Raw genomic sequence first — 12,069 nt, 5'->3', positions numbered from 1 at the left:
CTACCACTCGCATGGACATGTTTGATTTACCCATGTGGGTAAGAAAGGAAATAAAGCTGCTGATTAGTGCTCGAGAATGGTTCTTCCATTGGATAGTAATTCATTGATATTCAAGACCCTTCTTTAGATTTGAAAGAGTTTCTTAGGGCTGATCTTCTGCCTAAGCCAGTGTAGTATCTTTTTTGTTTCTTTTTGGGTCTTGTTTTAACTCGTATTCTCTCTACCAAAAAAAAAAGATAATGTATTCTATATTATTAGTTTGAGATACAATCATAGCTAAAGAATGTATATATATATATATATATATATATATATATATATATATATATATATATAGTATCTATAAGTAGCATTCAAGAAACAACTAACAATAGATATGATAAGGGAACTAAGTTGAGAGGCCATGTGAATGTCAGCACCGACCGGGGAGCCCAAAAAGCGTAGATTGTTTTGATGACCAGGGGTTCAATACTTTTAAAGAAAACAAGCTTGGTAGCTTCCACAAGTCCATGAGTAAATACAGTTAAATAAGCACTTATAGGAAGTTGTTGCGTTCGGTTGTGATGAAACCACCGAGGCACTTGCAAGTGAACAAATCGACCTTGATTGATTAGGAGCCGCTTTCAATGGTCAAGTCAATACTTCGCACAATAGGTAAGAGACTTAATTGCAGAGTCTAGAGAAATAGTATGATAATAGTAGGGATTTCAAGTTACCTTTGCCAAATTAAGATTGGGGGTATTTATAGGGTAACCTGACGTTTGGTCATCGTTGAATCTGATTGGCAATGACTATTATGAGTTGTTCAATATTTTCCAAAGGTAGACTCTCAAATGGTTACGTTGTTCAGGTGGCTTTTCGATGTCTTCTTGGTTCTCATCGGAGTTGCTAGCGAGGAATTCCATGGTGTTACCTTGACCGTCAGATGTGTGTCAAGTCATCCTGGTTCGGGATGGTCAGGCTTTGGTTAGTTGTCTTCAGACCCAACCGAGCTAAATCCGGTTGGTCATTTGGGGTATGGCAGAAGTCAATCCCTATTTATGAATGAGGTAGTCTCCATTATGAGTTAAAGGATCCATATTTCAGCTTTTTGCTTCTGGAACATTAGACCAGCAATCCAACGTTCAATGTGTTAGGTGAAGGACCCTAAAATGGAGATTTTGCAACCAAGGGTAATCAAGATTAGGGTTAAATTGGGAGCAAACGGAAGTGTCAGCATAAATTTTCGAGGAGCCAAGCCAATATTGAACCCCCCCGCTTTTCAAGCATGGGTGGAACTGTTTTGTTTATCACCATCAATTTAGTCACAAGCAATGTACAACATATTGCCAAAATTTGGCAGAAACCCAAAGATTTCTAGGAGCGAAACTGAAATAGGCCGAAAATCTCCAAAATCTCGGTGATATTTGCAATATATTTCCAAATCAACCGATATATCATCAGAATCTCAATTTTTTGATATTTTGTCGATTTATCGTAATTTTGTAGCGGAATCTTTAGAGCCAATGGACAATCTTACCAATTTCTGTCCCAATGATTCAAGACTCACAAGGCAACGTGCCAAATATGGTTAGAGAGGAGGATCTATATAAAATAAATAGAAATAATTCAAATTAAAAAAACATTTTGTAGCAAAATCTTCAAGATTAATGAGCAATGTTATCAATTATATCTTAGTGATTTAGGCCTCAAAAGGCAATGTGCCAAATGTGGTTAGGGAAGAATATATACATGAAAGGATTTATGAAACATTTTGTAATGGAATCTTCAATGTTAACGGGTCATCTTTCCAATTATATCCGTATGATTTAGGCTTCAAAAGATAACATGTTAAATGTGACTAGAAAGGAGTATTTATATAAAGAGATTTATATGAATTAATTCAAAACTTGACATCAAATTAGGGAATAGACACCAAATTTGGGTTCAAAATGACCAAAAATACCTCCCAAATTGAGGGTCGAAATCTCACTAAAACATGGCTATATATATGGCCAAAATTTCGTCAAAATTTCACCCGTTCGTTTGGTTCGCCAGCCGGCGAATTTCGGCAAAATTTTGGACCCTGAAAACCTATAGGCCCAATTGGTTCGCCACCCGTTCGCTTGGGGGGAGAAGGTGATGGGTGAAGCTAATTATGGATATGAATCTTCCCCGGGTCCCTGTCCGCTAATTTTCAACTCGGTCCGTTAATTTTGTGGGTCTTCGTGACAAGGAGGAATATTACAACAGACTCGCGCGCAAGATGCCAACTGAGAAGAAACGTCTGATGTCTGGTCTGCTAGAGCCGAAAGCAAATGAAAAGGAAACCGAACGGCAGAGCACGGAACGCGTGAAACTAGCTTCCATCAACGGTTAAAGCTAGACATTTCGACACTTCTCATGCGATTTCCAACTTAGTTAGTTCAGACACAGAGAGAGAGTGTCTGTGGTTTCTTGATGGCGACTTCAACCCTCTCTCCCGTATTTTCTGCAATTTCAGGCTGGCCGTCTTCGTCCCTCACCTCAGTGAAAGGCAAGACAAACCCAGTTTCTTTGAACTCGCAAAGTCCTTTTATCTACAACCCTTTGTCTTCTTCTTCCTCTTCTTGCTGTTCTCCGCATCGATCTCCCAAGAGGTGAGCTTTCATTATTTTTATTTAGTTAATTGATTTATTTTGTTTTCTTTGTTGTCGGTTCTTCCCTCTTTTGAATTTCTATTGATAACACTTCCTTAATAAAGTATCAAGCGAATAATTCAAGAAATTTGAAATTTTTGTGTTGCAAATTGCGTTTTTCTTTTTATGGCAAATTGCGTTTAATTTTAGAAATGTTGGTGGCTTGAATTTGAGTAATTTGGATCCAAACAAATTACAACAATAAAAAATGTGTTAAGAGAAGCTGGACTTCTTTCATTTCTTTGGAAATTAGATACAGAGACTGCAATTATATCAGTACCTATTGTTGAAGATGATCATAAAAAAAATAGTGATGGTTTTTATTTGAGTTTGTGTCTAAAGAGTTCCTTTTTTGGGTTGTAGTAGAGAACGTTGTAGAATCCAAGCAACAATTTTGCAAGATGAAGAAGAAAAAGTAGTTGTGGAGAAAACTTTCCAACCAAATAGCTTTCCGCAGAATGATGGGGAGGGAAGCGATGGAGGTACATCAGAGAGTACATCCTCCAGTGCGTTGGAGCGATGGGTCATCAAACTTGAACAGTCTGTAAATATTTTTCTCACGGTAAATATTGTTTGCTTCTAGCTCTCTCTAATTTCCATCAATTTTTCCTCAGTTCTTGATATGAGTTTGATGAAGAGTTACCTGTAACATGTTCTGTTGGCTGTTGCCAAATTCATTTCACAATACAATCACAGACATTATTTGGTTTCTAGTTTTGTTATGAATTTTTCACCTCAAAATTTATTTCTTGGAGCTCTTGGATTAGTAGCAACCAACTGTTTTAATGCCTAGTGGAAAATTTTCTATCTCAGTTTGGATATCAGAGATCTCTTGTACTAACACATGTGGACTTGGTCCCTACTTTGTTCTTATTCTGAGAATGTTGGAGGGTGCCTGATGTTTATAATTTTAATACCTAAGGGTTTGGGGGAGGATAATGTACTTTGTGCGTCTTATATCCCATAATAACGCCCTGGTGGAGCTGATCCTTTTAATATTTGAAAACCCTTTTGATTACTGCAGGATACAGTTATAAAGATACTTGATACTCTGTACCGTGACCGCAACTATGCAAGGTTTTTTGTGCTGGAAACTATTGCAAGGGTTCCTTATTTTTGTAAGTGCTACAATTCCTTTTTATTATTTGTGTGACTTTATTGGTCATGAGTTTTGGCTTGATGACCAGTGAAATCTCAAAAAAAGAAAAAGAGAAAAAAAGAGAGCAATACCTCATCTTCTTTCATCACTACTAAACTTTTTGTTCATGTGAAGAAAAACTGTAACTTATTTTATGATTTATGCTTCATGCTATGTATAACAACTATGTTGAGAAGACTATCTTGATAGTCAATGAACGTGAAAATAAAAATTGGTGAGCCTAGAGACGGATCATGGACTCCAGTTTTATTTTCTATTAGTTTCTGGTTTACCGAATCCTTTTTGAGAAAGTCCTATTTCTTCAAATCCTTATCAGGTTGGTGATCAACTTACCATATTGCTGAGTAACATGGATGTTTGCTCTTGCACATTATAATGTTTCGTGCATATTAATTATAACATTATTTTCTTGTATTGGCAGCCTTTATGTCTGTTTTGCACATGTATGAGAGTTTTGGTTGGTGGAGAAGATCAGACTATTTGAAAGTACATTTTGCTGAGAGCTGGAATGAGATGCACCATCTTCTTATCATGGAGGTATGAGTGTTGATTTGTTTTTGTTTTGTGTCATCATGTTGTTGCGTATCTAATTTGGTATTTCCCAGCTTTTTGGTACCTAAACATTTTTATGTTATGGCTTTGCGCGATCATTTGGTATAACGTTATTATTGCACTGATATGCACTTATTTATTTAGTTTTATGTTCTCAGTGATATATATTTGATAGGACCAGATTGAGTTCCAACTATTTAACACTAAGTGTAGTGAGCTGATAGACTTAGAAGGTTTATTTATCAATATTTCTCATCTATAAATATATTTGACATTACCAGATTGAGTTCCTATGGGTTAACACCATGTATGGTGAGCTAATAGACTTTGAAGGTTTACTTTCATGTTGCTTTCTATCTAGTATTTTTTCTTTTGGGAGTTGGGGTGGTGCATAGTTTTGTATGTATTAATATTTTGGTGTTTGATTGCAGGAACTGGGAGGAAACTCATGGTGGTTTGACCGCTTCCTTGCACAACACATTGCTGTGTTTTATTACTTCATGACAGTCTTAATGTATACACTGAGTCCAAGGATGGCATGTAAGTATGCTATTCCAGTTTTTTGATTGAATATATGAACATGTTGTTACTTTTTTTTATGTATGTATAAACAGAGTTTGTCTTTTTTTCTTTTCTTATAATGTTATGCCTTTCTGCCTATCCTGAATGGTTTATTGAACTTATTTGTTAAAGGACACATAAGCAAAACAAAGCTCTAGTAGAGATTCAAATAAGTCAGTCCTACTCAAAATTTGTGGTCCAGGATAAATAATCAATCTGGGGTTCCTTTTCTCTAACTTGCTTGACTCTCCTACTCTGAATTCCCTGGAAGAAGCAAGGCTTGGTTACTTTTTTATCTTGGTTGTGGTACATTTTTTTTAGGAGATCGCCTTTTTTCTGCTTGTTTAAGAGGGTTTACCATGCTGTCAGCTAGTTTTTGCTTTTTATGGCATCTAATGCCTGCTATGATCTTTTCAATTACTCCAAGGATACAGTACTTCTACCTAATCCTGATAAACTGAGCTAGATGCAACCATAATCATCGGTATATGTTACCCATAGGTCCTACTTTCTGATCTTGTGGTTCTAATCATTTATAGCCACATAAAATATGACTGGAGGTATTCTGAACTTCCAAACAGTTTCCAAATTTTACTAAAGCCACTTTCATTTCTTTTCTACCCAGCAGTCCAACATTCTCCTCCTTACTCTATTTCCTTTTTTGTGGCACCGTTTTAAACTTCAGTTTGATGGAACCTTCTTCTGTGTCACTGACCCTCAGAAAGTTGTACAATAGTAGTTGGGGTAAATTTTAATAATCCTTGAAAAAAGATTAATGAGGAAAAAAATGACAATGGAAAGATCTTGTTTTTCAGATGCTAGAGAATCCATCAATTCTTGGATGGACGGAGGGAAAATGGGCTTTCAATGTGACAATTAGATTTAAGTTCCTTTTGCCTTGTAGTTTGAATGTGACAATCTGCTTATTATGCCATGTAGATCCATCGAAAGAAATGTTCAATTTGTGAAGAATTTATTTATTTTGATATGCCTATTCCATTTTACAGACTTCAGATTTAACAGTGGATCCCCCCCCCCCTAGAATACTTCATTTATGAAAGAAACTCTGTCATTAGATGGTTTACATTCTGTATTTTAATTGTTCAATTGTGACCACTTGGTCGAGGGTTTGAGATGGAAACAGCTTCCCCACTAAGCCGGCATTAAGGCTGCATACATTATGGCCCTTCCGGACCCAGACCCTGCAGTGGCTGGAGCCTTGTGCACCTTTTTACATTTTTTTAATTTCAAAATAAATGGAGCCAAAAACAGTAACCATCCTTATCTACATGTCTATATAATGTGCCGCTGTGATTGTCCATTCATGCATATGCATTGCACAATGCACATACTTTACTGCTAATGCTAGGCAAGAGAAAAAAATTTAAACACTAGCTCCCCCTCCCCACCTTGTTAAGCTTAAATCTTAGATGTTGATACATGTGCATCTGTTTTTCTGCCTTCTGCAGATCATTTTTCTGAATGCGTGGAGAGGCATGCTTATGAAACTTATGACAAGTTTATCAAGCTACAGGGAGGTAAATGTTATAGCCATAACCGAGCACATCTTCATTCATATTGCATACAATATTCTAATCACTTCTATTATTTTCTTAAATCTATATTCGTTAGTTTGTATGTGTGGTCATCCTTTTAATTCTGATTGGTCTTTTAGGTTGTTGGACAAGATTTTTTTGGACTCCTGGTAGGCATCCAAGGCGGGGTCCAGTTTCATATCACTTATTCCTGTTTGATACTTGTAGGAACTAACCTCTCTGAAGCTTCATTTGTATTGTAGGTGTCTTATGTAGTCTTCAACAGGAATTATGATTAGTCATTGTGTTTTTCTGTCAGCCTTGTTTTTTCTTTCTTTTCTTTCTTTTCTTTCCTACCTTCTCTTGAAGAAAGATCAAAACCCCTTACCTTTTCATAGATGAAAAAGAATTTCAGTCATCGGTTGTGAAATAATCAAAGATTCTGGTGACGATTAATATGTTTTTACTTTACCTTGAGATGTTAACTGAGTACTCTGTGCACTCTTGAAATCTAGTATAGTCATTTGGCACCTTTCTATTGAGAAAATCTGTTTCTCATCTTATGTAGCAAGCTGTTACTTGTGTATGCATTAATTCTATAACATTAAGCATTAGAACAAGTTTTAGATATGTATTTGTAGTATGCCCCTACAGTGTCTGACATAAAATAGACTTTTCAATACTTCAAATCTTTGGTCTTGCATGTATGTAAATGTGCCTTTATATGTGACTAGTGTATGTGATATGCTGCTGAAGTAGTTTGATTTTTCTATTGATTTGAAGAATGCTTAATCTTTGTTTGGCAGAGGAGTTGAAAAAATTGCCTGCCCCTGAGATTGCTGTCAAATATTACACTGGTGGTGACTTGTATTTATTTGGTAGGTCAACAAAATGCTTCATAAGTTTCATAATGTGTGTTTATTTAATGCATTTTGACAATTCTATTGCATTTTGTTCTAGATGAATTTCAAACGTCCAGAGTTCCCCATTCTCGAAGACCAAAAATAGGTAAGGTTCTAGCTTTCTTCATTGTTTGGTTAATTTAGTAGTTTCTTCTTACTTGTATCAGTTATTCAAGTTTGCGCACCTCCTTGAACCAGCGGAATGGGTGGTCAGAAGTTTTTACTGGCCTAAAAATAGGATTTATTGATCGATTTGTTCTATTTGGAAGTTCTTGAAGTATAATGCTGATACTGGATTCAGGATACTGATAGGGCCTTGGGATCACGATATTATGCTAGGGGGAGGGGGGGGGGGGGAGAGAGAGAGCAATGGTTAGAAGATTATAAATAGGGGTAAGATATGAGCAATGGTTATGGATTCTTTTATGTGAGTCTTTGGGCAGTGTTGGTTAGAGGATTATAAATAGGGGTACGATATGAGCAATGGTTATGGATTATTTTTTGTGAGTCTTTGGGTAGCCGTAGGCTGAGGGGTAGCAATGTGCTGTGGGGTGATTGGCACCATTGTAACCAGATTATCTTGTTTATTGTTCTTATTAGTTGTTTTAATAATCAAATATTATTAGGTTTCATGTTCAATTTGTGGATTCTTAAGAAATTGGTATCAGAGCAGTGACAATCCCAAGGTGGCAACATGGCATTGTCTTCGTTTTTTTGTGACAGAGAAGTGCAAGAATGGCTACTAGATGTTCTGCTGTTTTGCTGGGAAAACCAGATCGAGGAGGAGCAATGGTTGGGAGTGGCACTCCAACATTTGGAGGGAGATGCTTTGGATTGGGTTTATTGGAGAAGTTGGCTGGAATTCAACTGGTCAAGCTTCAAAGAGGATCAGAAATTCGAGTTTGGTGAAGGCAAGGAGATTGGAGGGGTGCGAGAATCTCTAAGAACAACTGCGGTTGAATCTCTGGAATCTAAAGTGAAGATTGAAGACGTGAAATTTTCTTTTAATCAATATATTATTAAGCTTTCACGTAGAGTTGCAGACCTGCGAAAATTTCATGGCGGAATTATTAATAAGTTGCCCGAAGAAGAGAGGGACAATGGAAATTTTGAGTGGCAAAAGTACTGTAAGAAGGGAAAGAGCCATTGGACGACACGAGTTCTGGCGAAACCTCCCTGGTTGGGGGCAGAGCCATCAGTAGAAGTCGTGCTGGGGTTGCAGATTCGACAATGGCGGAAGCCTACGACATGGGTGCGAGCACAAGGTAAATTTTTAATTCAGTTCCCCATAGAAAAGGATCTTCAAGATTCGGTTCACAATTGGATTTGATGGCAAAATCTCAAAAATATTTTCTGGGATTGTGCACAATGCAAGAGAGGGAAGAAGTGTCACAATCAGTGGTAAAGAAGGAAGGAAAGTGCAGGGATTTGATCGCAGGTCTTGTTTTGGAAGAAATGGTCCAAGATTGGGTCTGGGATGGACCGGCAGTTCAGAACGAACTGTGGGTCAGCTTTATTAGATCCTTTGGCCAGTTGGAGTATCGGTCCCAATTTAATAAAACATTGAACTAGGTTTTAAAGGGCCCAACTAAAGCTTTTAGGCCTTAAGGACATTGCATCGGGCCGACTTAATGGATTCCCAAATTTGGGCTTTAAAAAGCTACGTTAGGCCCAGCCAATGACCAGATCAGGAGCGATTGAAAACAGGGCCCTGAAACAAAATAGCCCATTCATTAGAGAGGAGTGGCATTTTTGGAGATTTGCTGTTCAATCTTCTTCTTCATTCAGCCCTGCAGTCTATTCAACGAACCAGTGCCCCCAGCAGCTGTTTGGGGACACGAGGAAGATTGTGGCGGCTCCTGCAGCAGCGGAGCTGCACTTCATGGTCGACAGCAACCCTGAAGAGGGGGCTGGCTCCTGCTATCTCACCACGAATTCCATTTCTGGTTGGATGGGTGTGATGAAGAACAGCAGGTCTAGTGCAGCGAAAGGAAAATTGGAGGATGAGGGTGTTACTGGTGAATGCGAGTTCTGGAATAATGACCTTTTATTGTGTATACTTCCAAAGATATTTTCATTCGAACTCCCGTAAACAGTTGTTATGTGCCGTGTTTCTTTCGTAATGGATCCTTTCGCAACGTCGGCATCTGGGAGTGAAAATTCCCCCGCTACCTTGCTTGACCAGTCCGCAGGGAACTGTGTAGAATGGCCTGCATTTGGTCACTTCCTCTGCACATTTTAAGAAAATAAATGCATCATTTTCAATATTTTAGGGGAAAGGGTTGCCAATGACGGTATGGCAATCCGTGCTGCTAATCTGCTGCAGGTCCTTGCCTCATATAGTGACATGAACCTCAGAGCAGCAGGAGGTGTGCTCTATATGGGTCCGTATGTTATTGGTTTTCAGCTGAATTCAGTCCCAGTGGCTATTCTTGGTGTATTCTTTAACTCAGCTGAAGTTTCCAAGGTTTTTCTTCATTTGGGTTGCTTGGAGTTATGTGGGTACAGACTCAGTTGGTTTTCAGGTAGGTTTGTTCGTGAAGACACTGAATTGGTATGGTTATGTGGCAAGCATGTGAAGTTCAAGCTTCTAATTTTCCTTCACCTTGAGGACAAGGTGAATTTTGAGGGGCTGGTAGTGAGAGGGCCTTGGGATCACGATATTACGCTAAGGGAAAGAGAGAGAGAGAGAGAGAGTTAGCGTTGCTTAGAGGGTTATAGATAGGGGTAAGATATGAGCAATGGTTATGGATTATTTTATGTGAGTCCTTGGGCAGCCATAGGCTGTGGGGGCAGCAATGTGCTGTGGGGGTGACTGGCACAATTGTAACCAGATTATCTTGCTTATTGTTCTTGTTTATTCATTCCAATGATCAAATATTATTAGACTTCATGTTTGATTCGTGGGTTCTTAAAAGAGATACTGTCATAAACAGCTCTCACATAACTTTTTTGGGTATAAGACGCCGTCATTAGATAAGATCTAAGGTGACCTAAGGTAAGATTATGAGCAGGAACCCCTGATACCATTCTTTTGGAGTAATGAAGCCTATGGTTCAGCAGGGAAACTCACCTATATTTACCACACTTTCCTGACTTTTGTACGTGCCCCATTAAATGGGCAAGTTCTTTTTGCACCATTTTTTGGGTTTAAACTACAGGGCTACACTGGCTTATATCATGTAATGAGCCAGTCACTGATGATAGTATGCACTAATAGCAAGGTTGAAAATTGAAAATAACCAACAGTTTTCATTTTTTGTTTGTACAGTTCTTGTACTTATTCTTTTTTGGTGTTTATTAAATTGAAGAATATTTTCAAACTACTGAATGGTGCATGAACTTGACTTTTTGAATTATTACTTCTTTTACATAGAAAAAAAAATTCTATTGACATTTTAACAAAATAATCTTCAAATTCTCTCTTTTGATTCGAAGTGTACCTAATGTTTTTTTACTTTCTTTACATCCAGAAAATCTGTATGATGTGTTTCTGAACATAAGGGATGATGAAGCAGAACACTGCAAAACAATGAAGGCATGCCAGACTCATGGTAACCTCCAGTCACCTCACTCTTATCTTGAGGGTGAGAGGGAAGATGATTTGGGTTGTGTTCTGCCTCAAGCAGAATGTGAAGGTATTGTAGATTGTGTTAAAAAATCTGTGTCGCCTCCACAAAGACAAGCAAAACAGTGATTGAAGAGAAATTAATTAGAATGATAGCAAAAATATTTGTATAGATTGTGGTTGTGGGTTCAAAATTTTGACTGCAGAGGAGAGGGTAAGGATCTATGGATTTGCCTTTGCAAGATCCTGCAGTAGGAAGAGAGCCTCATGCCCTGAGGTGCTGTTCTATTGTTATCAATTGTATGCATAAAATTGTCATTGGTACATGATTTTCTTCAATCTTTTATTTCATTTCTTACTCCTGTCAATTGGTGGCACTGATTCTGAAAGGCATAGGCACAGACATGTATTTACTCATTCTCTGATAGAGATGGACAGAAGCTGCCCATTCCAGGAGTCCGACTTGCAGGAACTAGACATTATGAAGTTCCATGTCTGAAATTGATGGCCAAGAAAATCAGAATTTCAGATCGATTCTCTTCCTTCAAAGTAGTGAAGCAAATCTTCAGTTTTGGTTTTCTAACTCTTAGCTGTGTTTGGATGGGGGTAAAATGGGGTTACATGCTGTTCTAGGTAAACTACCCATTTACCGATTTGAACCGGGTCATCCGGCGATCTAAACATTTGAGTAATATCAAGTTGCATACTACACTCAGGTTCAATCATGACCATCAAACAAGATCCAACAGATCAAGTGAAACCAAGGCAGGGGGACCAGGACCCATGAATATAAATAGGTGTACAATACTTTTTTTAACAGGGATCAGTCTGCAACTTTTCATGCTCTTCTGATCCTTTTGAATCTAGGGTTCGTCAGAGCTCTAGTTTCCTTTAACCCAAATTATACTGACTTGATTGTTGGACAACCGATCAAGTTGATTGGCTCTGCTTCTAACATTGTTCTTCAAAATAGTTATGGGTGAATAGAATCTCAGACAAGAACGAAGAAGCAAATCCGGTTCGGACCGGGACGAATTGGTTTGGTTAGATCTACCTCTTAGGTAGAATCTACACCTAACTTGCTAGGCAGACGATGTACCGCATGAACTGACTTCCCATAGTGTGTGACTCTTCC

The 12,069-nt window shown here is 38.1% G+C and overlaps 1 protein-coding gene across 2 annotated transcripts; it reads left to right on the top strand.

The window, feature by feature from the left end:
* Positions 1 to 2,245: 2,245 nt before the first annotated feature.
* IM (Alternative oxidase family protein) lies at positions 2,246 to 12,069 on the top strand. 2 transcript variants are annotated; one of them, XM_089138059.1, is made up of 9 exons: positions 2,246 to 2,618; positions 3,024 to 3,219; positions 3,682 to 3,775; positions 4,238 to 4,353; positions 4,800 to 4,908; positions 6,399 to 6,467; positions 7,271 to 7,342; positions 7,425 to 7,472; positions 10,840 to 12,069. In XM_089138059.1, exons 1-9 carry the CDS (start codon positions 2,440 to 2,442, stop codon positions 11,061 to 11,063), a joined length of 1,107 nt encoding a protein of 368 aa, XP_088994185.1. In that variant the 5' UTR covers positions 2,246 to 2,439; the 3' UTR covers positions 11,064 to 12,069. The 2 variants fall into 2 exon arrangements, with proteins under 2 accessions (XP_088994185.1, XP_088994184.1); XM_089138058.1 differs by having other exon boundaries at positions 3,021 to 3,219.

This window comes from Hakea prostrata, chromosome 10 (assembly GCF_041222555.1).
Source record: "Hakea prostrata isolate BN-2017 chromosome 10, UWA_Hpros_2, whole genome shotgun sequence".
Classification (NCBI taxonomy): Eukaryota; Viridiplantae; Streptophyta; class Magnoliopsida; order Proteales; family Proteaceae; genus Hakea; species Hakea prostrata.
The sequence above is the reverse complement of the archived record's forward strand: the minus strand, read 5'-3'. Positions and strand labels throughout refer to the sequence as shown.